Source organism: Gouania willdenowi, chromosome 4 (assembly GCF_900634775.1).
Source record: "Gouania willdenowi chromosome 4, fGouWil2.1, whole genome shotgun sequence".
Lineage (NCBI taxonomy): Eukaryota > Metazoa > Chordata > Actinopteri > Blenniiformes > Gobiesocidae > Gouania > Gouania willdenowi.
Genome location: NC_041047.1, coordinates 31,050,092 through 31,077,154, shown reverse-complemented (window position 1 = coordinate 31,077,154; position 27,063 = coordinate 31,050,092). Strand labels below are relative to the sequence as shown.

Below are 27,063 nucleotides of genomic sequence, written 5' to 3'. Positions count from 1 at the left end.
ATGTTTGAGTTTATTCTCCTCGTTGAGAGTTTGTGAAAATGTTCAATAATACAAATATAAAGGAGTTTTTGTAGACGTAAACAGGAGTTCCATGAATCAGTGATTGATTGCTCAACCCCCGTGTAGTGAAATTGAATTTAAGAAGCAGAATTATATTGAATTTTTGGAATGTACGAAGGAAAAAAAAAATAAATTTCAAGTTACTAATTCAGTTTCAAAACAGCCAATTCAATTTCAAGTTGTTACTTTCAAATTCAATACCAACTATTCAAATTCAGTTTCTAGTGGCACAAACCTAAGTCCATCTGCATGCTTCAGCACAGGAGAGAAACTGAAGAGAACAGGAGGAAATGAAACATCTTGTCATGCAAGAAAGCCACGCACACAAAAAAAAAAGTTACAACATGACAGCATTCAGACCTCAGACAGCCAACGGTTCACAGTGCACGTCCTGATGGATACTCATCGTTGAAGAAAAACCCAGGCCTCAGAGTCAAGCTGTCATTTCTTGGACACACTTAGCTCATCCTTCGACAATCTTTGCAACTCAAACAAATCTCCAGAAACCTCTGAGCAGAATTCCTCCGAGCCTCAGCATCTCACTTTTCTCCTTCAGCTTCACCACAACACCACATTTCCCTCCACATGCATTCTTCATACTTCTTCATCAGCCAGATGCAGCCAAAACTATCACTTTCTTACCTTGAGATCCCAGTAGAGAAATGTGTAAAACTGGGACTGCTTCTCAGGCTCGACTGGTTCCCACCTCCGCCCAGACAACCTCCCACCCCCATTTAAAGCCACCTCTTGAGCCTTTGTGCTGTCCGTTCCCAGCAGACCAATGAGACCCCTACAAAAACACCCCCTCGCCCACAAAAGAAACCTGTTTCTATGGAAACTTCTCCCAACTAGTAGAAAAAGGGGGATATCAAAGGCAGAGTATTTACAGCTGATTTAGTCTGAGGAGAGAAAGTCTAGTTTCAAGAGTGTCTGAGTAAAGAAGGTTTTTTCCCTCATTTTTTCTGTTTGTTCCTACCACAGCGTAGCGTAATCAGGACTAAGCTTAAGAGAAGTGCAATCTATCATCAGGCTAACGCTGATTATGACCTTCACACACATTCCTCACATACTGCAAAGCTGACAGTCCAGTCATGCAGCATCTGTATTACTATACACAGGTCAGCCATGTGTCTCTAACCCTCAGAGAACAGGTGCCATCAAACATACCTGGAGCCCTGAGAAGAAGCCACAGAGACAAGAGGGACACAACCAGGGTTGGGGTCAATTGTAAGTGTAATTGTGTAAATGGTAATTATTTACGATTATGGCATAATAGTGAGGATGCAGAACCCATTTCAACCTTATTTCTACAGCAATCTGAATTTAATGCTAGGTTAGTGCTAATGCTCGGCTAATGTTAAATGGCCCATGTTAAGCTAAATTTACTTTTCTGTGCTTTAAACATGATAAAAGTGCTATTTGGGCTTCATACACATGCCCAAAGTGTTTTTTTCCATTGATTCCCTAAATTGTTAGTTAAAGGGTGATTTGCTCCTTTCTTACCTAAACACCTCGCTCCAATTTCATAACGCATTCCCACTTTGATGACAAATTTGACGCGGCACTGAGCTGGAGAAGCCACGCCTCCAGGAAGCTCTCTGCCGTGATTGACATGTAAACAGACACACCCACAAAGGTGAGCATTTCAGCGTCCTTAGCGCAGTGCTATTTATGCCCCGCCCCCACGCTCTGACTCGTGTTCATAAAGCAGCATGAGCTCGGCTACGGAGTGTGTGGGAGGAGGCTGGGCCGTCCTCTGGTGAGAAGTCGGTGTCCCATCTATAGACACGCCCACTCATGAATATGCATAAGTAGGCCGCAAATCAGCCTGTTTGTGTAGAGTTGCTCAGAAAGTGACTTTTCAGAGGCTAAAACTCTGGAAAACATGCGAGTTTGGGAAAATAAATCTCAAATACTATTATTTTGGGGTTCATAGAACAAATGTAGATGGGTGAAAAATCGCATGACATGGGACCTTTAATGTTAGGCTAATGCTAACGCTAGGCTAAAGCTAAAACTAGATTAATATTAATGCTAAGCTAATGCTAGGTTAGTGCTAATGGTAGGTTAATGTTATTGCTAGGCTAATGCTAAGGTTAAGCTGATGCTAATGCTAGGTTAATGTTATTGCTAGAATATGCTAATGTAGCTAATGCTTATGCTAGTTAATGCTAATGTTAATGTTAAAGGTATTGTGGATGATGTTATTTTGGGTTCAACTTCCAAGTGGATCATCAAGGCTATTGGTCCTTATTTGTCCATCATTCTGATGATATGTTTACGTAAGGCCGTCGTACATGCTCGGTGCGCACCAGGTCCTTTGAAAATGAATTTTCGGTGGTGAGTCTGACATAGTGGGAAAAGTGCAAATCTGCTTTTGAAAGGTAAGCTTGTAAAAAAAAAAAGAAAGGTAAGCTTGTAAGACCGATGCCGTCTCCAATTTGTAAACAGAGCTGTGCACGAGGAAAACTGGGCTCGAGCATGCTGTCTCGCACACGTAGGTGTTCCCTTTTGAGCAGGTAGAGCGTTGCGCAAGTGCAGAGGGCGTTTCTTTTCTAAACTTCAAGAAAATTGTGCTCTATACCTTTAACCAATGGTAATGCTGATGCTAGCTTATGTTAATGATGATGCTAGCTAATCCTTATAATAGTTTATTCTAATACAAATTTATGCTAATGATAACTAATACTAATGCTAAGCTAATGCAGTGTGACGCAGGCCAGCACCTGCATCCTCACTTACATTTTCTTCAGGAACTGCAAATATTATAGTTAAAATTGAAATTGTAATTGAAGAAATACCGGTATGTTGCGGTTGTAATCGTAATTGAATTGTAATTTAGTTCAAATAATTGACTTTGTAATTGTCATGAACATTCTTTAAAAACTGTCATTTACACTGTAACCAAATGCAAAATTTGGGAACTTTGTTATAGTTGTATGGCTTACACATAGGCGTATGTAGTAAACCATTATTAAAAATATGTATAAGAATATATCAAGTAATATTTTCCAGCATTTTCCATTACAGGAAACTATATAAATAATGACTAACAGCAGACATTCAGAAGGAACTGTCACTGTTCTAATGGGTTTCAATGGGACCATTTCATTATAATTCTCTCTGTATACTCTGAGGGGTTCCGTTTATGTCCTTTATATCCTCACTTCCTCTATTATGGGGGAATGCAGTTTGTCTAGTTACTAAGTGTTACTTCGTTCTTACGTCACACTGAAAACTGTGGCCAAAATCATCTTTATTGTAGCATCACCAGGAATGATGTGAATAACGGTGGCATGACAGCGTTCAGTTGCTGAGCTGGTTTATCAGACGGACTGGGATTTGCCCACTGACCTTTGACCTAGAACATCACTGGATACAATAAACTGCAAAAAACACAAAACAACTTTAATCACAACCACCCCCGTCTACAGAATCCTATCACCAAACCAGGAGCACCAACAGATCCGTTAACATCAACATTATATTATCATTATTTATTTTTATTTTTTTATATTTTTGCACCGTTTCTTGATTTGCACATTTTCTCTGTGTATTCTTGCGCTTTTTTTCTACGTGTGTGAATAATTTAGTTCTTAATATGCCGCTCTTTGCCGTTCTAATTACCCCTCGGGGTTGAATAAAATATTTTCTGATTCTAAATCATTGGCTCTCCATAACAAACTTCCAACCTGAGGGTTTCCAACTGTTCCTGGAGGACGTCTGTCCTGCAACACAACCCTGAATTTTGTTGAACATGTCATCCTGCAGACTCTGCAAAATGCTAGATAAAAAGGTGCTTAAACTAAAAAACAGGTTTTTACCTCCACAGAAACATGCAAGACAGCAGCCCTCTAGTGCCAGAGTCCAACACTGGTGTGGTTAGTCTTCATAGTTTTTGTTAGCTAATGCTCTCAACCACTACAACCAAAGAAGCACTGCATCAAATAGGGCATGCATGTTATTAAGAGAAGAAGAAGAAGTCTGAGACGTGACAGGAGAGGAAGAGTGAGAGCCTTCAGGAGCACCAGGAGGGACGGACCAGTACCTTTCTGCTCCAGGGAGAGAAGCGGCAACATTCGGTGGGGGAGGAGGAGCGGGTGGACTCAAACTAAATTCACATACACAACAGGACAACAAACACAAATGAAAGGGATGAACATGGGATATTCATCACTAAAATACAACACCAAATAAAACTGTGGCACAAAACAGAAGGTTGAACCTGTTCATGTAAATTAAATCAGGCACATGAGCTGTGGGAAAAAAAAAACAAGCTTCAAAGAATAAAATTACAACATACAAGTGAGGAAACATGATGATGTCAAACTAGTTTCTCGTCACGCGTTTTTCAGACAAGCCTGCTGTAGTTCTGACTGTTTCAGAAGCTCAAAAAAGTTTCTCATGCTGCTTGAGGGGAAAAAATGTGAGAGTACGTTTAACAAACTTTAATAGTATCACCACCTGTATTTATTTATTCATTTTGAATGAACAAAAAAAGAAAATGGATGAAAACGAATAAACAAATCATAATAAATTTGATTCGTTTGACAATGGACAGGAAGAAACCTCTGCTGCAAAATCCAATGAAATAAACTACATTGACAAAACACTACTGTCATTAAGAAAAGCACAACAAAACAAACAAAATGCATCAACATCAGTGAGATTTACATTCTCCTTCATTGCTATACTTTTCAAAGATAATTTTTGGAACTGCATTATATTCATACTTAGTTTAATCGTTTCATCAAGATTATTCCACAAAACTACAAATAGAAATACACATACTTTTTAAATGAGTCTGAGCATAATGTTGTTTTAAGTTTAGTTTCTCTCTAAAGTTATAAACCTCCCCCATGTCTGTGTGTTGGTTTTTGGATGTTTACAGGTACTTTTTGTTTTGTATATTATCTGTGCAGTCCTAAATTGTACCAGATCCCCAAAATGTAAAGCTGAGTTTCTGAGAAATCTATGTTTATGTATGATTCTTTTGAAATTCATAAAAATACCTAACTCGTCTTTTACTATTAATGTCCTGTAGACCCCTATACAAATGGAAACGATTGTCGACTCTGCCCAGCCAATAGGCTTTGACTTCCTGTTTTTGAGACTGTCAATCAAAGTGAATGCGGAACTGTGCACGGAAACAAGGCCACGCGTCACAACAGCAAACAGATAAATATGATTTTGTCTCATACCTGACCCATAGACCTATATCAATGTGACCTGATGTTATGTTCTGCGATGCGCGTGCAGAAAAGTAGAGGCGTGGCTTCTGGTAGATTGGCAGAGGCAGGGGCAGGAAGTGAGGCTTTTTAGGGCGGGACATTGAGACGTTTCTCAGAAACTCCGGATATCAGCTTTAAAAAACAGTAAATTGGTGTGTTCATAATATCATACATTGTGTACTATACGGATGGCTCTTTTCTGTAGTGTGCTTAGTGATATCACTAAAAATAAAAAAAAGGGTTTTCCAGAGCTGATTTGTGAACCACTGTTTGACTTCTGGCTGCTCTAGTGTGACAGAGAAGGAAACCACCTCACTCACCGTAGATAACTCTACACCTCTCTTGTTTTGCCTGTGGTCAACAGGAGGCGTGGCCACCATGGGCATGGGGGGCACGGCTGAGATGGAGATGGTTACCCTCCGCTCCCTGCTGCTCCCTGATTGTCTCCTTTGATGATCTGCAACAAAGAGATTGTACTATACTAAAAATATGCTGCACTGCAAACTCATATACCCATTTAGGGAAGTGGAGACTTCTGGAAAGAACATCAAAAGAACTTAAAAAAAGAAGTACGGTACAGAGATTATAATGGAATTTGTAAGGAAGTATGAATCATTTGACGTCTGTTTATTTTCTCCACCTGATTGTAGTGCATAGATCTGTCCACTAGAGGGCAGAGCAACACAAAGTTAAGAAACTACCTTCAACCAACAGTGAAAATGTGTGCAGGATGGGCTGAAGGCAGGGTTGGGCTCAATTATGATTGTAATTGTGAAATTGATAATTAATTACAATTATGGTGTAATTAAAAATTGTTGCTGTTCGCCAATCTGCTGGGAGTCAGCATTTTCTGTTTTTATTGTGCTATTTTTATTACACTGTTTATTTATCTGCTTATTTAGCTATTAATAGTAATACTGCACATTAAAAACATTATCCTTTCTGTCGTAATTAAATTTTAATTCAGTTTAGATAGTTTACTTTGTAATTGTAATTGCCATGAAAATTCTATAGAAATTATCAATTATAATTTTAATTATAATTTTAATATATAATTTTAAATATAATTATAATTACAGTTCTACACATATGTAGTGAACAATTATTAAAATATGTTCCATATCAAGCTTTCCCACATTTTACCATAAAAAAAAATTAAATCGAGGGCTATACTGACACAAAAAAGTTTCAGATGCCATCCATCCATCCTTCCATCCATTGTCAGACCCACTTGTTCCAGTTTTTCGGGGTCGCGGGGGTCTGCCAGTGCTTATCTCATGCTGGGCACTAGGTGGGGGAACACCCTGGACAGGGCGCCAGTCCATCGCAGGGCAACACACAGACAACAACTCCCACTCACATTCACTCTTATGAGCAATTTAGAGACTCCAATCAACTTAACAGTCATGTTTTTGGATTGTGGGAAAAAGCCAAGACCTTTTTGATGTGAGGTGGACGTGCTAACCACTAATCCACAGTGTATTTTACAGGTCCTAAAGCTGTTATCAAGAGATGCTAACTTCCATTATGTTATTTATTTTAGGCTCAGTAATTGTGATTAATTGTAATTGAACTTTAGTTATTAGGAACGTAATTGTGATGGACTTTCTGAGGATTAAAAATAATTGTAATTTAATTGTAATTGGAAAAAAAGCTGTTCACTTTAATCGTAATTAATCAAATAACAAGAGGAAGGGCTTATTTATTAAAGGCTCAGTAATTGTGATTAATTGTAATTGAACTTTAGTAACTGAGAACGTAATACTTGTAATTGGAAAAAGTGCCAGTCACCGTAACCGTAATCAAGTTGTAATTGAACATGGATAATTAAAGACGTAATTGTAAGTGAAAAAAAGTAATTGACCCAAACCCTAGCTAAAGGTGTCATAGAAAGATAGAACCATGTGTTGTGCTAAGACAACCTTACCTCGGTGTACGGCCCACAGGCTGAAGGTTGCTTGGTGGTGAAGCTCCTCTACACATGCTGGACGTGTGGAAAGGCGGAAGATGTTCCTCTGAAGGTGAAAGGGAGCTTGGAAGTGCTGAGTCAGCTTACTCTCCACATCCAGGTTTGACACAGCTGTGACACAAAGATCAACAGGTGAGGTTAGATCAGGCTTAATAAAAATAATCAGCAGTTAATATGCTGACATCATCAACTTCTATCTCACTTAAAGGGCCCATGTTAAGCTAAATCAACTTTTCTGTGCTTTAAACATCATAAAGTGCTATTAGGGCTTCATACACATGCCCATTGTTTTTTTCACTGATTCCCTCAATCGTTAGTGAGAGGGTGATTTGCTCCTTTCTTACTGCAGGGCAAGCACAAACACCTCGCTCCAATTTGATGACGCTTTCCCACTTTGATGACGAATTTGACGCAGCCCTGAGCTGGAGAAGCCGTGCCTCCAGGAAGCTCTCTGCCGTGATTGACATGTAAACAGACACGCCCACGAAGGTGAGCATTTCAGCATCCTTCACGCATACATAGACTGTATTTTCTACAGTCCTCTGGCCCTACGTCACCGTCACTGTTGACATTCTTAAAGCTGCTACTTCCAATAATTTATTATCAGAGACATGGGTAACTGGCGGCCCAGGGGCCACATGCGGTCTAATTTTATGCGGCCCCCAAAGTAAATGTACAAAATGACAGAAAAAAACCAAGAATACATTTAAAATGCAAAGAATTACAACTTCGCAGAAAAACAGAAAATACTTTGAAACTACTACAAAAGTTTACAAGCTGACAAAAAGTATATGCAAATTTACTCCAAATAATACAAAACGACAACAAAAACGCACAAAATGACTAAAATAATATACAAAATTACAGAAAAGGACAACAAATGTATGCAAAAAGTCAAGAAAAACCCACAAAATGACTGCAAACCCACAGTATACTAACAAACAAGCAAAATGACAACAAAAATACACAAAAATTACTCCAAAAAAAAAAAGCAAAATGACCACACAAATACACAATATGGCTCCAAAAAACATAAATTTTACAGAAAAAAATACACAAACGGACTACAAAAATGCACATAATGCAATTAGGGCTGGGCGATATATCGAATATACTCGATATATCGCAGCTTGTAGTCTGTGCGGTGTTGAAAATGACCATACCGTTAAACTCGCGGCTTTTTTTTTTTTTTTTTTTTTTGATTTTTTTTTTTTTTAAATATCTTAGTGGCATTATGCACAAAAGGTGCACTTAAATTTAGAGTTGTTTTGAAATGTCATCTTAATGACAACATGCACAAAAGGGCACTATTTGTTTTAAAATATTGTAGTGGCATTATGTACAAAAAGTGCACTTTAATTTTGTGTTTTGAAATGCCATGTGAGTTGCATCCTGCACTAATGTCTTGTTTTGAAATGTCTCTGTGACAATTTTGCACAGAACGTGCACTTTCTGTTGACAATTTTATGTTTGAGCCACTCACTGTTTAATAAATACAGTTATGTCAACTTTGACTTAGTTGTGATATCCCCTTTTTTGCATGAAAGTTTAAAATTGGCATATATTAATGCAGTATGATCAAGAATGTTTTAATGTAGACATATAGAATCATCATACTGGTGTGATTTTGTGCATCAAAGTGTTAATTCAAGGGTAATGCAAAATATCGAGATATATATCGTGTATCGTGACATGGCCTAAAAATATCGCGGTATTTATAAAAGGCCATATCGCCCAGCCCATAACAACTAAGACAACAACAAACATACACAGAATGACACGAAAACACACAAAATTACTATAAAAACTTTTAATGCTCAGATGGGTCATTAATCTCTTAATACTGACATGAATGTACATAATGTGGCCCTTCCATCAAACAAACACATTTTTGTGGCCCCCGATGTAATAAAAGTTGCCCACATCTGTCTTATTAGATACAACACTATGTATGCCTCATTCATCAATAAATCAAACATCATTTCATAAAAAAAAAAAAAAAAAAAAAAATAGGAAAACGGTTGAAATTGCCGCTCAGAAATTGGTTTTCATCTCCACCATAAACACTTTGTTGACATTTTTACGCTTTGCATTGTGGGATGTGGAGTTGTGGTTTTTCCTTTATTTTAAAATCAAAGGGAATACCGGTGTCAAACTTCCTTGTCTGGTGAAGAAAAACAAGAAAACACGATAAGAATGAAGTAAAAACATAGTTATGGTTCAATGCAAACCAGGGGAGGAAGACATTCTAACAGGTGGCCAAAAATGGTCCAAAAGTAGCAAAAACAAAACAAGAAAAGAGTGAAAAGCAGTCAAGAGCGGCCACAAAATCGGTGTTAATAAGTGTTATTTATTGGGCAAAAGTTAGCTTGTTTGGATGAAAAGTGGCCAAGAAAAATTAAAGAAAACACAACAAATTGATAAAAGTGTCCAAAAGAACTTGCAAAAAGGCACAAAAAATAGGAAAAAAAAAAATGCATTTTTTTTTTTTTTTATTTATTGGTAAAACGAAGTTAAAGTCTGAAAAAAGTGTCATAACTTTTTGTAAAGGGGCAAAAATTGGCCAAAGGAAATAGGTTAAAAGGGGCTAAAATGTTCCCCTTTTAAGGTTTTCTGGGGGAATAATAATTAAAATTAAGACATTAATGTTGAGCATCACTGACTTGATAACAGCTTCTACTTGGTGTCACTGATAATGTGGTGGAGTGGACTGGTCTGGATAGAAAATGCCAGGGCTGAATGTTTGTCCCAGTCCACTCCTGATACAAACCTATGATTTCAAAATAAGACTCTGGGAAATTAAACCAGCAGCTAATAAACCGTTTCAGTGAGAGATCCACTACATACTTGTACTACTCTCTGCTCTACTACAGCTTGCCCTTAGACATTACATGTATCAGAATGAACACAGGCTCTAATGAGGAGATATTTCATTAATCTGGAGACTTAAATCTGTGAATTTTACGGGATGCCAGTAAAATCCTTCAAAGTAACAGAGACTAGAATTGTTTGGAGATCCTAAGTAAAGTGGAGATAAAGTAACAAACAGACAAAGCCAGAGAAAGAAAAAGACTAGGAAAGCAGATCCAGTGTTAAAGCACAACAATGGTTTGTTTGCTGATAGGAATACTGTTACCTGCAGACAAACAATAGGGTTTAATAGAACCTGATAGTAGGACTTTCAAACTGTAAACATTGATCTAGGCTCATGTCAATGCAAGCCCATATCCCCACATCACTCAACGTACAGAGGAGATGCTCAACCCCTAGCATTATAATACATGTGAGATGAAGTAGGCAGCTTGGGAGTTAGAAATCTCATTTTTCCATTTCCCTCACATTTTCACCATCATTTTACACTGAAGCCTCATCATTATAAAAAATTAAAAAAAAAAACCCTAATAAGTTGACTTTGAAAAACAGCAGCACCAATCACAAAAAAACTAATTAGAAAATGTTTTAGAGATGGGTGTAGTTATAACTCATGTTAAACCAGAAGGTGACGCCAATAAAGAGTAAATCCACACATCTGTGGGACGATATTCTAAGTTCACAAGACGGGACCATATACGATACATGACGATATTTTTGGAAAGAAAAAATAACCATGCTTTTATTTGACTAATTCCGAGCATAATTACATACTTAATTTAAGTATAACTTTTTCAACTCGAGTGAATAAAAAAATATGAACCAAAAAATAACACAAATGTTTCCTATTTGAAGTGTAAAAAGTGCCACTCAAGCAAAAACAGACACTGACCATTCATGGCAGTACAAAATTAAAACCAATGACGATCATCATGACATTCTTCATAATAACACAGTCGGCACAGCCCAGATTTCAGATACGGACATTTTTTAACAACATTAGCATGTCTACATTTGCTGGAAACAGTTTAGACTTTTGGGCTTTGACTATGTCTCTAGTGACTGAAAAGACACGCTCACTTGGGACAGATACTGTATCTATATCGTCCCACCCTTAGAATTGTCTCAAACTTCCACTGTGCTTTTTTCTTTTATATTTTGCTGCCAGTTGTTTGTGATTGTTTGCAATAAACAAAATAAAAACAAAATAGAAAAATGAATCATCAGGATTAAAAGCTGAAGCTTTAAAGTACGTGTCAGGTTCTACTTGGCGACCTACACTTCCACGCTCCTCATTGACCTGGCAGCTTCTCTAAAACGCCTCTGTCTAACCTCCTTGTCTGGTTAAAGGCTGCTTCCTTTGCTTTGTAGTGCAGCCAGAAGCCAAAGTCAGTCTTTTTGATTCAGTAGAGACATAGCTCACCTCCTGATCACAGCTACAGGAGGTCAGCCATTAAAACTGTCCATCCAGCTGTTGAGGGATTTTTCTTAGCTATTTCTACTACTGCGATTCGTCCTCCCGAAAAGACAAAAACTCCATGCATGTGTGCAACCCCCCATGTATATTTATCTGTCAGGTGGAGACAACTTGATGTTCTCCATAAATCCCCTGTGAGTGATCTGACACCCCTGCTCTGTGACCCAGCTGACCTGAGGCCAGGCTCTGCACTCCGTCACCTACTCACACGATGGACCTTTCTTTTCAAAACCTGTTTAATAGCGTGTCGAGGTTTTCCCTCATGAAAGTTAGCACAACTAAAGGTAAGATGGTTTGCTTCAATGACACCTTTATAGTCATTTTGAAGCATTAGCGAGTCATGGCACACCTAAAATGATTTGCTAATATTCAACATTTGTTGCAGTCCTACTATCACCGCAGTTTTTAAATTACTCTAAATTGCGATAGTAGTTGCAATATTCACATTACCTTACACAATAAAAAAAGAAATCTATGGATAGTTTGTGTTTGTGGTGTGTGTGTGTGTGTTTGACAGGAAGGGGTTGATGGAGGCTGATTACTTAAGCACAGTTTATCAGTAAATTATCAGTTAAGATAAACTAGCATCCTGCTAAGCACTGCATGTGTGACAAAAAAAACAGTAACCCAACTTCATGCCGCTAACGCTAACTCTGTGACAAGCTGATACTAAATTTACTCACATTTAATTGTAAATGAAATTTAAATTAAAAAAGGACATGTAAACTAGTAAGGAAGCCTGTTTTTGCTGACTTTAACTAAAGTACTCCACACCTGGGTTAAAGGGCCAGTGGCCACGGTTACATGATGTTTTTTTAATTCAGAATAAGATTTTCCAAATTAAATTATTCGGAATCAAAGTATTCTGCTTTGTGTTTACATGAAAATAGTAATTCCCAAAAAATTGAGGTTTACATGGATAACCGGTTTATTTGGCTTTATTAAATTCCGCTTTAGTTCTGGGGGTTGAGAAGGGCTCTGATTGGACAGGGGGAGAATGTGACGTGTCACGTCTATCGGGATAAAAACACACAACAAACGACTCCAACATAGTAGACCACATTAGAACTGTTTTCTCTTTTATCTTAATTGCAGTTTTGAAGCAGCCGCTTGACAATGACACACGGTTTCGACTTGGATCTGCAGAACAAAAGAGAGAGAAAGTGCAGCGAAAAAGTGAAATAGAAGTATGTATTTTGGTCAATCAAAGCCAGCAGTTAATGCAACAGCTGTTCTACCTCCACTATACAGGATGTAGAGTGAAAAAATAACTTTACAATAATCCGTGCATCATTAGTGAAGCTCTGGTGCTTCATGCCCCACAGCATCGATGAAGCCGTTTCATTTGCCGAGTCTGCCGACGTCCGTGTGTCCGTTTGAATGTCCGCATGTTTATTCTTCCGTCCATCAACTCTTTTCATTATATCCATGTCTTCTAAGGCTCTCATTAAATAATATTGTCGGCTGGTGTCCAGGCGGCCATCTTGGACTATGTCGTCACTCATGCGCAGAACAACCCGAATTAACTTAAAGCGGAATTAAATGTTTACAAGAAAGATGAATTATTTCATTCGGAATTAGCATAGGAATAAACCAACCACCAAATTCAGATTTAAGGTTAATTCGGAATTCAATAAGCATTAGAATTTATGTTTACAAAGTCAGTTTAAAGAGGAATTAATTTTTATTCTGCTTTAAAGAGGAATTAAAGCTCCCAAGTAAACATGGCCACTGTGGCCCACGGGCAAAAGTAAATGTAAACCCTGATACTGTGTGGGTGTGGGTGTGTGTGTGTGTGTGTGTGTGTGTGTGTGAGCATCCCTGCTGGGACATGAACTGCTGGCCCTTCTCTATCACCATTGCGTCTCCAGGACAATAAAACCCCATTGACAACAACCAACATCAACAACTAGGACACAGCCTTTGAACCTTATTTTTCTAAAATATCCTTGGGGCTAAAAAGCACATCAGCAGCACACTTCCTTCAGTGATGTGAAGCTCGGCTCGTGCCACACAGCTCTGAGCTCACAGGAGGCCTTTTTCATAGAGTTCTTCATTGAGTCCATAAGGGAGAAAGCCTTTAAAGGTAATTTAGTGGTCAGCTGTGGCCCTAAAGGAGACCAAGGAAAACATAGCGGCCCTCCGTCAGCTCATTGACCTCTTGGTGCTTTCTCTTTCCGTTGCAGGCTGAGTGATCCTCAGTGTGGCTGCACCACATGGCCCACACAGTGAGGAAGAAAACAGAACTCCACCCAAATAATGGAAATTTGGTCTTAGGCACTATCTTTTCCTCACATCCTCCTCCTGTCAACCATCCTGGTGTTTCTATTATCTCCACCATAACAATCCATCAATTCTCCACCTTTTCATCTGCTTCAGGGATCCCCTCCCTCCGCTGTCAGCCCTGCAGGCGAGCAGGAGGACTCCTCAGACGGCCTCTGCCTTGTAATTTACTCCCTGTGTTCCCAGACAGGAGGTGCATCAACATCCCCCCACCCCCACTCCCACCCCCACCCCACCCTTCAGTCACACTCTCATACACACCTACAATTAGCCAGCAGCTTGGGAAAATATAACCAAAAATAACAGTCATAAGGTCACAGCAAGGGTTTATAAAAAGAGAAACCAAAATGTAAGACTGATTGAGTGATGTGCATTAATGTGATATTAATCAATGCTCAACAACAGTATGAACAAAATAGGCACATGATATTGCAGCTAAATAACATCAGCATTAAAATTTTTTTTTTTTTAGATATTTAGTTGAAACAAGAAGACAGTCATCAACATCCTCCGCCAGATTGGTTGTCATTATAACTCTCAACCTTTTCCTAAATGTCCTATATCTAAAAGAACTTAGATGTATACAAAAGAAAATATTATCTCATCAGAATATAAAATTACTATCTTAAACGGTTTCTAAATAAAAAGCTGTCCCCTTTGAAGGTACCTCGAACACAGTAAAGAAAAATGCAACAAGGGCAATAACTACGTAAGAAATAATTGTGCACTTCTAATTTTTGAACTCCATCAAGGTATTGATACCCTGAAGCCACACATTAAATTAGGTTATCCTATCTTAAACACTTTCTGAGAAAAGTTGTCCGTTTAACTCGGACAGACGGATGGAGCTCAAACCTATACCCCCTTCCATTTTGTGATGGGGGATAATAATACTAATACTGATTAAAAGAAAGTTTTGTGATATTCTGAGTGATTTTCTTGAGCATGAAAACCGAAAAGAAACTAGAATCTAGACTCTTCTAGTGTTTGGACACATTATGGTGGTCTAAGTAATCACATGGCTCCTAAATATCCTAGAATATGGAATTCACTTCCTCCTCATCTCATCAAACTTTCCCCATGTTCATCTAAAAATCACATCAAAAACCTACTGTTTAATGAATAACCGAACAATGGCTGCTTTTTGTTCTGTTATTTTTTATTTTATTTTTTTGCTTGACTTTTGATTTTGATGTTAATGTTTGTCGTTTTCTGCTCCATTTCAATGTTTTGCTGTCTTGACCTTATTTTATTTTATTGTAATTTATTATATACTTTTTCTCTTTAGTTAAAGTTTAAATAAGAACCCTCTTCTTCAAGCCCCCTGAGGGTTTTTCGTGTTTTCCCTGGCATGCCTCTAAAGTGTATTCATTTCTGTGAATGTCTGTCCACTGCCAAATAAAAAATTAAAATGAATGTTATGAACAGGCACATGCAATAAGTGACTGTCAACGTAAATAAGCAACTATTGCCCAATAAGGAGTTAGAGCTGCTATTGGGGAGCGCACTCCTTTTTACTGGACTGATGATGCTGGATTATGTGGTTGTTGGATCATGTCGGGCTATGAAACAAACAATATGACACCCTGTTCCACAGGTTACACTGCCCGAGCTGCAGCGACGTTAACGCCCTGAGGCTGAAGACGCTGTAATGATGGTGCCATGTTAGAGTCACTGTTGCTGCACTATGTGTCCTCAGCTCCCACTGCCACACTGACCTCCCTAAGGCTCCTGTGGAACATCTGCTCTCCCCCCTCCTCCTCACACCCCTTCCCCACCCAGCACTGGGTACAGATGGCCCAGTTGGGCCCTGTCTTGGGCAAAAACTAATCTGTTTATGGTGTACATATGAGGGTAGAGGAGTTTTTTAATCCAGATCGCTGCAACAACACTGACTGTTAAACCCACAATATGAGATCATAGGGAGTCCAGAGGAATGCCAAAGGATGCACAGTGTGCCAGTTGAAACTGTAGAAGTTTCCAGTACACAGACATGGCTCTTCTTCTAAATTAATAAATACACATTTAAAAGCTATTTTTTCTTATCAAACATTGTGTTGGGTAAAATAAATGTACAGTTATATTGTTACTAGCATCTACATTTCAATATGAAACTGTGATGTAACTCATAGAAAATCCCTCTCACTCACCTGAGCCGCGTACGCAACAACAAAATAAATCAAAAATCAAACAAACACAATAATCCACATTTATCCTGCAGCCAAACAAAGAAAATCCAAAAAGTCAAAAAAACTGTGTTGTTATGGAAGGACAGCCAGCATCACCGTGCTGCTGGCTGCAGGAGAAAGTCCTGATGAGTAAAGCACAATGACAAGAGTCCCAATGCCAGCAAACACACAATAATAATCGTCGACCCCGATAATCCGCTCTCAGCCCACATCCACCCAGCTGATAGTGATGCTGCTGCTGACCCACTGCAGCAGGGGGAGTTTTATGGTTAGTGGCCACGGTTACATGGGAGCTTTAATTCCTCTTTAAAGTGGAATAAAAGTGAATTCCTCTTTAAGTAAGTAATTTATTTATAAAGCACTTTTCACAGATAAAACCAGAAAGTGCTGTACAGAGCAGTGGAGAAATTACTACAAGTGCAACATCATAATAGCATAATAAAACATGGGTGCATATTTCTAACCTGACCTTGTAAACACATAATTCCTAATGCTAATTTAATTCCGAATTAGGTGGCTCGTATGTTCTGTTTTTAATTCTGAATTAAATAATTCCTCTTTCTTGTGAACAGTTAACAACACTTAATTCCGCTTTAAATTTATTCCAGTCGTTTTGCTCATGTGCGACTTGTGGCGATGACGCGCTGGGTGACGACATAATTCAACATGGCCACCCGGAATAGAGCCGACACTATTTAATAAGAGCCTTTAAAGACATGGATATAATGCAAAATGGGGATGGACGGAGGAATAAACATGCGGACATTAAAACGGACACATGGAGCTAAGACCCGGAGACGGAGTAAATGCGTCCGAATAAGGCTACACAGGCTGCAATATCACCAAGTTTATCATTGTAACGGTTGTTAGAGCTACTATCTTTACCAGGAAGCAATTATTCATTCCTGGTTATTGTTTTCTGGAGTTGTATTGGACTTCATTTACTGGTGAGTAGTTCCTATCTCCCTTCTGCTCCGCGGACCAAAGTGTGTTATTGTTATTGTAAGTGTTACAGGTCACCAAGACAAATTCCTCGCGTGTATTCATACACTCTTGGTCAATAAAGTTGATTCTGATTATTGTTGAGCTGCTGCTTCAAAACTACAATCAAAATAAAGGTGAAAACAGTTCTCATGTGTGGTGTTCTGTGTTACAGCCAATAAAAGGTTTGTCGTGTGTGTGACGTGATCTGTCATGTTCACCCCGTGTCCAATCAGAGCCTTCCAAACTCCCAGACCTAAAGTGGAATTATCTAAAGCCGAATAAACTGGTTTTCCATGTAAACCTCAATTCGGGAATTACAATTTCCATGTAAACACAAAGCAGAATACTTTAATTCCAAACAATTTAATTTGTAATAACTAAACTGAATTAAAAACCATCATGTAACCGTGGTCAGTGAGGACAGAAAGCTAAAGCTATAGCTACAGCTAAGGCTAAGAGAGACTCTGCTTAAGAACAGCAGCCACTTAGTGCAGAGTGGAAATGCTGACATGATGAAATAATAATTACACCAGTGACTGACAGAGAGACAAATGACTGACGTTATTACATGCTGCATACTAATTTCATCATCATTCTGTCTAGTATAGTTTTATTAATGTTAGCAAATTAGTGTCACTTTACACTTTACACAGCAGGTTTCATTAAAAGGATCAAAGTGTTACTGTATCAGACATACTTTTATATTAAAAGTGTGTGCTACTCCTAAAGTCAGAAAACCCCCCAAAAAACTACAGCTTTGAAAAACTGCAAACCATTATGGCAATGGATCCTAATTTGGGTGGCTGAACATTGAGCCCGAAAAATAGAAAATAAATTATTTGCACTCAAAGAACTTTAATATTACTGTTCTAAAATCAGTGATTGTATATTTCATCTTATTTGTATGTGTTTTGAAAAGGAATAGTCACAATTTCTACAATAAAGGTAACATTATGTTAATAAGTGTTGTTGCAATGAGGCAGCTGTAGAGATTTTTCATTTTTCAAAGGACAGTGCAACAGAAAAAGTTTGAGATGCACTGCATTATGGGAAGTTTGGAACAGGAGTCCAAAATAAATACAATTTCATGAGAAAATGTTGTTTAATGCTTATTTAATTTATCCACATTATTTATGAATGAAATGGTTATTCATCCTACGTTATCCATGTGAAATGTGTTCAATTCAATTAATTCAAGCTTCAACACACATGTGATTTGGTCAGTAAATCAACATTGTTGCTTCAGTAAATATCTGGGTTTTGTTTGAGTACTTCCACTCACTCCCACACTCCAATGACTCCTCAGTCTCTAAGTTGTCTTTGAGTTTATCTCACCTGAATCTTTGATGTGGGACACTAATCAGGTGTTTGACCCCTAATGCTGGGAACAGGGAGGCTTTCCGAGGGCGGGGGGAGTGGAGTGGAGGGGCTATTAGTCTGTCTAACCTGCCTGCAGGTACCACAGCAAAGAGCTGCTGATGTGTAATATAAAGCCTGGTTTCCTTCCTAAAGGGCCTCACAGGCCCAACGGCAGCCACGTAATTACGCTGGCCCATTATGACAGCTGCCTGTATTTAGTGCCTCGTAAACCTGAGTGACACATTTATTCATTTCTATGTTTAATACAGTGATACAGTTTATTATTAATGTTACATCACTACATACCTGTTGGATGACACGCTTCCATTTTATGAGCGTAGGTCAGACTGCACGAGCTGAGATTTAATCATATAGTCACTGCATGAGACTTTATACCAGTGTTTGTCAAATAGGGGGGAGAGAGAGAGAGAGAGAGAGAGAGAGAGCGAGAGCGAGAGAGAGAGAGAGCGAGAGAGAGAGAGAGAGAGAGGAAAATTAACAAGTGTCAGTCTTGTTCCCACCCCAGGCGTGAGATGACTGAAAATGATGAAAACTATAGAAATAAATCTATTCAGGAGCCACTAAATTTGTGTTTTTCAACATGGGTTCAGGACCCCATGTGGGGTCGCCTGAAATTTCTGAAAAATTTAAATAGATTTTTGAATTTTGATTTTTTTTTTTAATTTAAAACACACAATTTTAAACTATTGCAAACCTCAGCTGTCTTTCAAGCATAAGCAGACACACATTCAGAACAGATCAAAATGAATTATTAAAGGTCCAGTATGAAGCTATTTTTCACTCATCTCCATTTGTTCTAAGAACACCAACAACATATTATTTGAGGTTTCATTTCCCAAACTCGCCTGTTTTCTGGAGTTTTAGCCTCTGAAAAGTCACTTTCATGACACTTCTATAAACAGGCTATTTTGGGGGCCTCATGCATATGCATGAGTGGGCGTGTCTGTAGATGCAGACTTCATGCCTCGCTCTGAGAGGGTGATCACCATCGCAATTTTCTTTTGCTATCCACACATTCTTGTTATTGTTTTCAGCCAAAAAACTGCACATGACAGTAAAACACATGGCCATTTAAGCTTCTTTTGTGATTGTGAGTCCGACAAATGCTGCTCTACGGTGTGTGTTTCCCACAGCAGCAGCGGAGTCAGTCAGCTGTTTCAGCAGTTTCAGATGTGTCAAACACTCACCAGAGCTGCTACATTACTTTATTGTCCTCCTCACATAATCTCACCACAGAAATTTAAGACGATATTCCACTGTTTTGACCAACCACTGCATCGCATTGGGTCACAAACACGTCAGATCACGTCAAAGGCAATATGAGGCGATATAACGGCTACTAAAAATGGAAACAATTGTCAGCTATCACACTGCACTTCGGATTATCTATATACTGAACGTAAAGATATTATCTGTGGATAAAGGGACTAGTGGTTAAGGGAACAGGCTATAATCGCAGGTTCACTGGTTCTAATCTCACTGGTCCATCACTGTGGGATGTTGATCAGTCCCTTATATTAACCATAACTGTTCCTTGGGCGCTACAACGTGGCTGCCCACTGCTCCTCAGGGAGGGGTTAAATGCAGAGAACACATTTTGTGTATGTAGCTTTACATATATGACAATAAAGTATAATGTATAATCTATATTAAACCGCAGTGTTTGTTTTACCTGTGAGGTAGTTTGAGAGGGAGGAACTCACATTCTTATAGGGTAGGAGGAGCCAGGATTGTCAGGAGGAGGAGGAGTTTCTGCGATAGGACACAACGCGAGAAAAATCCAACTCGCCTGTTTGGAGCTGACTTTTTAAAACATTTTTACAATACATTTTATTTAAAACATCATTAGGCATTGGTTAAGTTAGTTATATGGAAACGCTGTTCACTGCCTCCATTATTTTCTTCCATAGAGCGTCTAACATGAGCTCCTTAAATTCCAGTTTTGTTCCACCTCAGCTGTGAGAATGTGATTTTAATCTCAGAAACGTTTATTTCCTTGTCTTTAAACAAATAAATGACGTGTTTTAAATGAAAATAAAAATGACTTGTGCTCTTAAGAAACATAAACAGTAAACTGCCACCACATCTTGTTAGAAATATGAAAAGACAACACTCATGCATAAATAAATCCCCATTATTAAAAAGCTTAACAAAATGTCCAGGGAAATACCTGAAATAGGCTGGTAACCTACTTTAGGGTTGACAACCCCTGGTTTGATCTATTTTCTGGAGATCACTTGTACGTAATGATATCAGTCTGAAATCCAGTGAAAGAGGTGGAGAGCAGCAGAGAGCTGTGTGAATCAGGCCTGTTTTCTCAGCTGCTTTTCATTACCACGACTAAGTCTGACAGCAGGCTGTGGACACTCTGAAATACTTTCCATTTCCAAACCTCCAGAGCCGTGCATATCACAGGAAGATCTCTCGCTCCAGCTCGAGAGCTGGTTTTTCAGGAAAGGAAGACGACGCGTTAAAGGAAGAATTAAATGTCTGACGTCCGCAAAGACATTTCCTCTGCAAATCTTTTCCAGCGTGCGTAATGTTCGTAATGTTCACGATGCCCTGCGGTGGCTTTTATTGCACAGTAAGGAGCTGTGATGTCATTAATCATTTATGTGATATGAGTCCTAGTATGGTACACCGATCAATATACGTACATGACCTCTGAGGTTAAAAATGTTCACCGTAGATTAAACAAGTTAGGGCAGGTACAGAAGATTGAAAGCCAGTGTGTGGAATAGGAAAAGGAGCTTTATGACCACCAGGGTCCCCTGAAAGGCTCGGGCGTACACCCGCAAAACAGACTCCGCCAGGTCCAATTACTGTAAATGCAAAGATCAGATTTTACAACAGCAAGGACTTCTCCAGGTAGTTGGTGTCACACAAAACACTGCTCAGCATTGTATCGACCCACATTAAATGTTTACATTTACATTAAAAAAAACAATGAATCCCAGCATTTAGTCCAAAACACAGTAAAACTGCTGTAAAAAGAAATAAATGTAACATCTTATTTACAAGAAAAAAGCAGCTCCGCTCTTGATTTCTTCTTACTTTTTTTTTTTTTTTAGCTCTGTGAGGCTGATTGTGTCATTAAAAAATCCTAATTTTTAGATAAATGTTGTAAATCCATGATTAAAAATATAACATATTTCTTCAATAATGAAATAAAGTGGTTCACATCAGATACAATTAATTGAACTCTCGCAGCAAACAGTCATTTCCTGTAATATTTCTATCATGTTGGGCCTGTTACCAGTTGTCTGCTCTTTGTCTTTAAAGGGAAACTTAATCCAAATTACAAAGACAACTCAAATGAAAGACTGTTCTCTTTCAGCTTTACTAGTAGAAATGAGAGGTGATTCAGAACCTGCAGATGCAATAAAAGCACTTTAAACGCACACATGTGGAAGTCGACATATTGTACAAACTGTGTCGTAGTGATTTCTCAGGAATGTGCACCATTCACATAACTGAACTAGTTTTATGATGTTAAATGTATCTAATGGTTCCAATGGTAGCGTAGAATGGCATGAGAGGATCTGTAGTAAGACAGCTGATGGTGGCACTCAAAAGCTGCGTGAGAAGCCATTTTCAAAGTCCAATTTCTACTTTCCTGGTAAGTGTAACGTCAAATTCCATCCACTGTAACCGTCCTCCTAGGAGTAATGTCATAATGTCTAAGGAACATGTAACAAAAAGCTACAGTATATGATTGAAATGCTATTTCACAATTGACTTTCTCTGAGAGCAAAAAGGAATATTACATGTTTGTAGGCTAAAATGTGGTTTAAATTAGTAATGCAGGGTTAATATTCAGCTTCAGACCAAAATCCTAAAGCGCATCGTGATTTGTTGCTTATTGATTTGACCTCATTCTGCACTTCGTGGTTTGGACTGAACCTGACTTTATAAAAATGTATTTTCTTTAGAATGAAAAATGTGAAAACTCATATTATGACCTTGAATCAAAGTTTGAAGACTTTATCAGGAAAGGCTTTTGACAACTTCAGCAAATTGCTCTTTCTTTCCTACAAGCTGCAGTCGAATTAAAGCAACAGTTACATTAACACAGGAGACAGTAATACTGTGTAAACAGTAGAGATGGATACAATTTTTGTGCAATTATTCACAGTTGGAGTGAAACAGACATCTTTCATCAATGCTTCCAGTATATAAAGTAAAGATAGCAACGCTACAGTGAATTGTCAGAACTGTTTATCAAGGAAGAGGAAATATTTGATGTTTAAAGAACAAAACTTTAATAAACTTTAGTAAAAAAATCTCAACTTTGATAAAACAAAGCAGATCTGCTACTATACAGTGTTCGATGCAGTTACTGTGAGCAGCATCAATAAGAGTTTCTGCTTCTGATTCAGTTTTAAATTAGAGGGTTTGAATCTCAATCCAATCCACTTTATTTATATAGCACATTTAAACAACAAAACGTTTTCAAAGTGCTGCTCATGAGATCATAAAAACACATTTAAAAAAACAATAAATATATATATATATATATATATATATATTAATAAAAAATAAAATAACATAAAATAAATAAGAACAATAAAATAAATAAAAAGACACAGGGGATCACACAACTTACACAGTGCTAAAAGCCAGAGAATAAAAGTGGGTCTTAAAACGATATTTAAAACACTGTGGGGGCTGTTCGGACGTACAATCTATCAGTGAAAATGGAAAGAAGGTAAAAAAAACAGGATTTCTATTTTTTTTTCTCATTTTCCTTCTGACTAAACTCTGAGCTTTTTGCTGCTTAGTGTCTGATGGTCTGATGCTTAGCAGCACCAGCAGCACAGACAAAAAGCTTCAATGAAACACAAACTGACATTTGCTCCTGACTCATTTTCCTGTCATTTCTGCACACTCAGCAGGTCGACAGAGGCCAGGGTCCGCTTTTAGCAACCTTTTACCTCTTGACCTCCAGACACCTGATTATTAGGTCTGCGTGCAGGCCGAGAGGTCAGCTCACATCAGTAAACACTGGCGTAAATAAGCAGTTTATTGGCTATTAATTCACTTCAAATGGCTTCTTTTTTAACCCACTACATGCTGGTCTCATGCAGAGAGAATTAATAGTGATCACCAGGAGCAGCCTTAAATTGATCTTTACAACTTTAAATTTATGTTGGATTAAACATCATGTCCAAGAACTTCCAAAGTAACAAATCAGCACATTTACGTTAAAGAAAAGAGAAAAGCACAAAAAAGTCTAATGATGCACTAAAAATTCCTCCTCCTCTTAAATCAGCATGCAGTTTATTTTACAGCATGGTCCTGCTTTGGGAGGCTGTGCCCATCGTATGGTTTAACAGTCTTTGGGCTGTAATGACCCCCCCTTTAGAGCCTGGACCAGATCCCTGGTTTTAGTAAACCTTTGAAGTATTCCTGCTTTTAAACTCCACCCTTAAAAAAGAAGAAAGGGGCGTGTCTAGCTTAGTTTCTGTCCCCCTCAGGTACACCTGCACTATTAGTCAGACAAATGGAACTGGGTGCCCTTTGACCTCCGGGTTTTTGTTCCGTCTACCAGCTCCAGTCCCACAGGCACCTCGAGAATGGCGGGAATTCTTGGTAAGCATGGAAAGGAAGAGAAAGATTCTCTGGCTTTCCTGGAAACAAAAGTGGTGTTAACCTGCAGGAGGAGGAGGAGGAGGAGGAGGAGGGTGATGAAAAGGTCTGAAGCCAGAGAAAAGGGAAGAGGTAACATGAGTAGCTTCTACACGTAAGTGATTACAGGAATAAAAGTGCTTATAAAAAGGGGTTTTCTGTGAGCTTAGACACAACAGTGGATAAATGTACCTCTCCCAACTAAAGCCAAGGGAAACAAGGAAAGAATAGCAACACAGGGTTTATCCTTCATCAGCGCGTTTCACTGCCAAAGCAGCGGCTTTACGGAGCTTTTTGTTCTTACATGTCCTTCAAAAAGTAATCTTCAAAACCATAACACCGCAATAATGTTATGTCATTTCAAAACAATCCCACTAAATGATGGCATGCAACGTTAAGCTGAGAGAGGAATTGGATTTCCTGATTGATGGAAGTCCAACAAATCAAGCACAGACATTCCTTTTGTGTTGGTCGGGACTAATCGATTAGAATCATGAATAAACACATTTTATGAACTTGAGCTAATTAAAAAGCATGATCACTGATAACGCCGTCTTAACGTGAAGGATGTCCTTTTATTCCGTGTTAACTGCTCAATAACTGCCAATGTCCAGTGGGAATTTTGTTTTAATTTTAGTCATTGTTTTGAGTAAAATGCAATTAGTTTTAGTCAAAATATCCACACTAATTCACTTAAAGAGTAACTAAACCCCAAACTCACTTTTTTCTGCTGAATACTTACATATTTGGGTATTAAATAGTGCTGTTGATACATCCGAGACCAACTTTTAGCATTTTAGCAAAATATTTTAATTATATGTATTTAGTTGTAAAATGTCAGAATTACTGGCCTCTAAGGGTTGAAATACAACTGAATTTTGCTACTGGCAGAGACGGATTATTTGTGATATTGTGCGTCATCAACTTTCACTGTTGGCCCCGCCCCTCGAATAAAAGCTGAGAGGAGGGAGGAGGGTTTCCTCCAATGACAGCCCTCAGTGAGCATTGATTGACAGTTTTAATGTGGAAGTCTAATGCTCTGTGCGCTCCTGCTGTGATGTTTGTTACTTTGTGCTTTTATAAAGAGCACATTCTGGTCTAATCAGAGGGTTCATCAAGCTACAGTATGTGTGTATGTACAGACACATAGTGTGTGTATCCCCGTCTGTCTGCGTGTGTGTGAACGTGCATGTACTTCTTGCTGCTGCTGCTGCGTGTCTTTATGTGTGCGTGTGAAGCCTAGTGTTCCGAGGCTCATGGTGGGGTAGAGTGGGGTAGAGTAATATAGCGTCTCTGGGGCTGTGTGTGCTGTGTGTTTATGTTTGTGAGCTGTGTATTGTGTATAGTAGTTGAGCAGGCAGCCATCTGTCACTGCCAGCACTGACCGTTTCTCTGAGTGGGCGTGTCTTACTGCATCAAGAGTAAAGTTCATAATAATAAAGACATTTTTTGAATTTCCCCCCTCGGGGCAGGCCAGTAGAAAACGAGGAGTCTTTAAAGTCTAGTTTTAGTCAACTAAATGACTTTCAGGTTTTAGTTGACTAAATTTGTTTACAGATACAGTGAATCGAGCTTTACTCAAGTCATTTTTCCATGGCCAACATTTTCAGTAACAGTACTGTTACCTAGTTATTTTAAATAGTACTTTTTACGCCTCTGCTTATTAGTAAATGTTGCATTTTACTAGTTTCCAGTTTGTCTTGGGCTCTACAGATGATGGTGCTCTGCTCTGTCTAAAGCCTCTGAAATTAAATGGACCTCAGTGACAAATAGCAGAAGAACTTCCTCTGATTTCCTCTGCCCTTCATTCATCAACAGGTCGTTTTCAGAGTGGCATGTTAAAGGGTCAGAGGGTAGATGTTTGTTTGACACACATTGTCACGGAGGTTACAGAAACAGTGAACAGATTACGTGTGTGTTGCTCACGTATGTATGCGTGCCACAGCTGCATCAGAGTGATACAAGCTCTGCTCACTCGTTCAGACAGTGATGCGTAACCTGGTTAAAGGCATACACAAGGTTGCAGACTGTTATGTAAGTGCCTCAGTTGTAGAAGTCATCCTCCACAGTTTCCAGTGTAAATATTTGACTGTGTGAGTTCTACCAATTCACTGGCATCCCTCACCACTCACAATAGTCAGAGCAGACCGACTGTAAAGAGAGAAGAGTGTAACGAGGGGAAAATAGAAAAAACTGAGTGCAGACACCGGGAAGGTGTGGTTTGGAAAAAGCCAAGGGCAGAAAATGCACTGGACGCCTGCAGTGGAAACCTCTCTTTAACTGGCAAATAAGCATAGACTGAGGTTACACTTTGTGGGCCAGTGACCTGTGTGTCTGTGGGAAAGTCATCAGGTGGGAGTGGCTTTATAGGGCTGATCAGGCAGAGCTGAGCTGTCCCTCACACTTCCCTCCACCCGTGCATAGTCAGTTCAAAAAGGGAGAAACTGGAGGCCATGGTGGTGAAGCAAAACCTTAATGTAGGCAGGAGTGACACACTCATGGAGCAAATTCAGCAACCATTTGTGAAGAAACAATGCAGAGGATCAGGACTTACCAGATTCATGACATTCTGAAGTTTTGCTCCAGTCACTTTTGGTATTTACTTGCAGATAAAAGTATCTGTTAGTGATTTCATAACTGCAGGTCATATATATTGCCCAAATCCATATTCAAAGGACTAATGCACATGTAACTGCGTGATACAAGAAAGTATTAATCAGTACAAAATATATAAATATCGGTACTTTAATCTCTTAATAACACTTTACAGAAACCAATCTTCTGTCACTCCACAGTCGTGTAGGTGGAGCTCAGCTACATCTCTAGCCACAGCAACCCTGAGGGAGACTGGTTGCTGGTAAAAAGCACACAATGCTTTCTTGTTCCTTTCAACCATACATTCACATTTAGACAAGGCACCTCTGACTTGCCCAAAGATACACAACAACAGCAACGATTGGGATGGAACAGGATTACTGCACTAACTTTTCT

The 27,063-nt window shown here is 38.8% G+C and overlaps 1 protein-coding gene across 1 annotated transcript in view; it reads right to left on the bottom strand.

The window, feature by feature from the left end:
- The window catches only part of nhsa (Nance-Horan syndrome a (congenital cataracts and dental anomalies)), an 87,158-nt gene that overhangs the window by 12,727 nt on the left and 47,368 nt on the right, over nucleotides 1–27,063 (bottom strand). The window contains exons 2-4 of the mRNA XM_028444744.1: nucleotides 7,219–7,371; nucleotides 5,612–5,748; nucleotides 4,109–4,171 (exon numbers count right to left, since the gene is read on the bottom strand). Of these exons, the coding sequence (XP_028300545.1) occupies nucleotides 4,109–4,171; nucleotides 5,612–5,748; nucleotides 7,219–7,371 (353 nt within the window). The remainder of the gene's footprint in view (nucleotides 1–4,108; nucleotides 4,172–5,611; nucleotides 5,749–7,218; nucleotides 7,372–27,063) is intronic.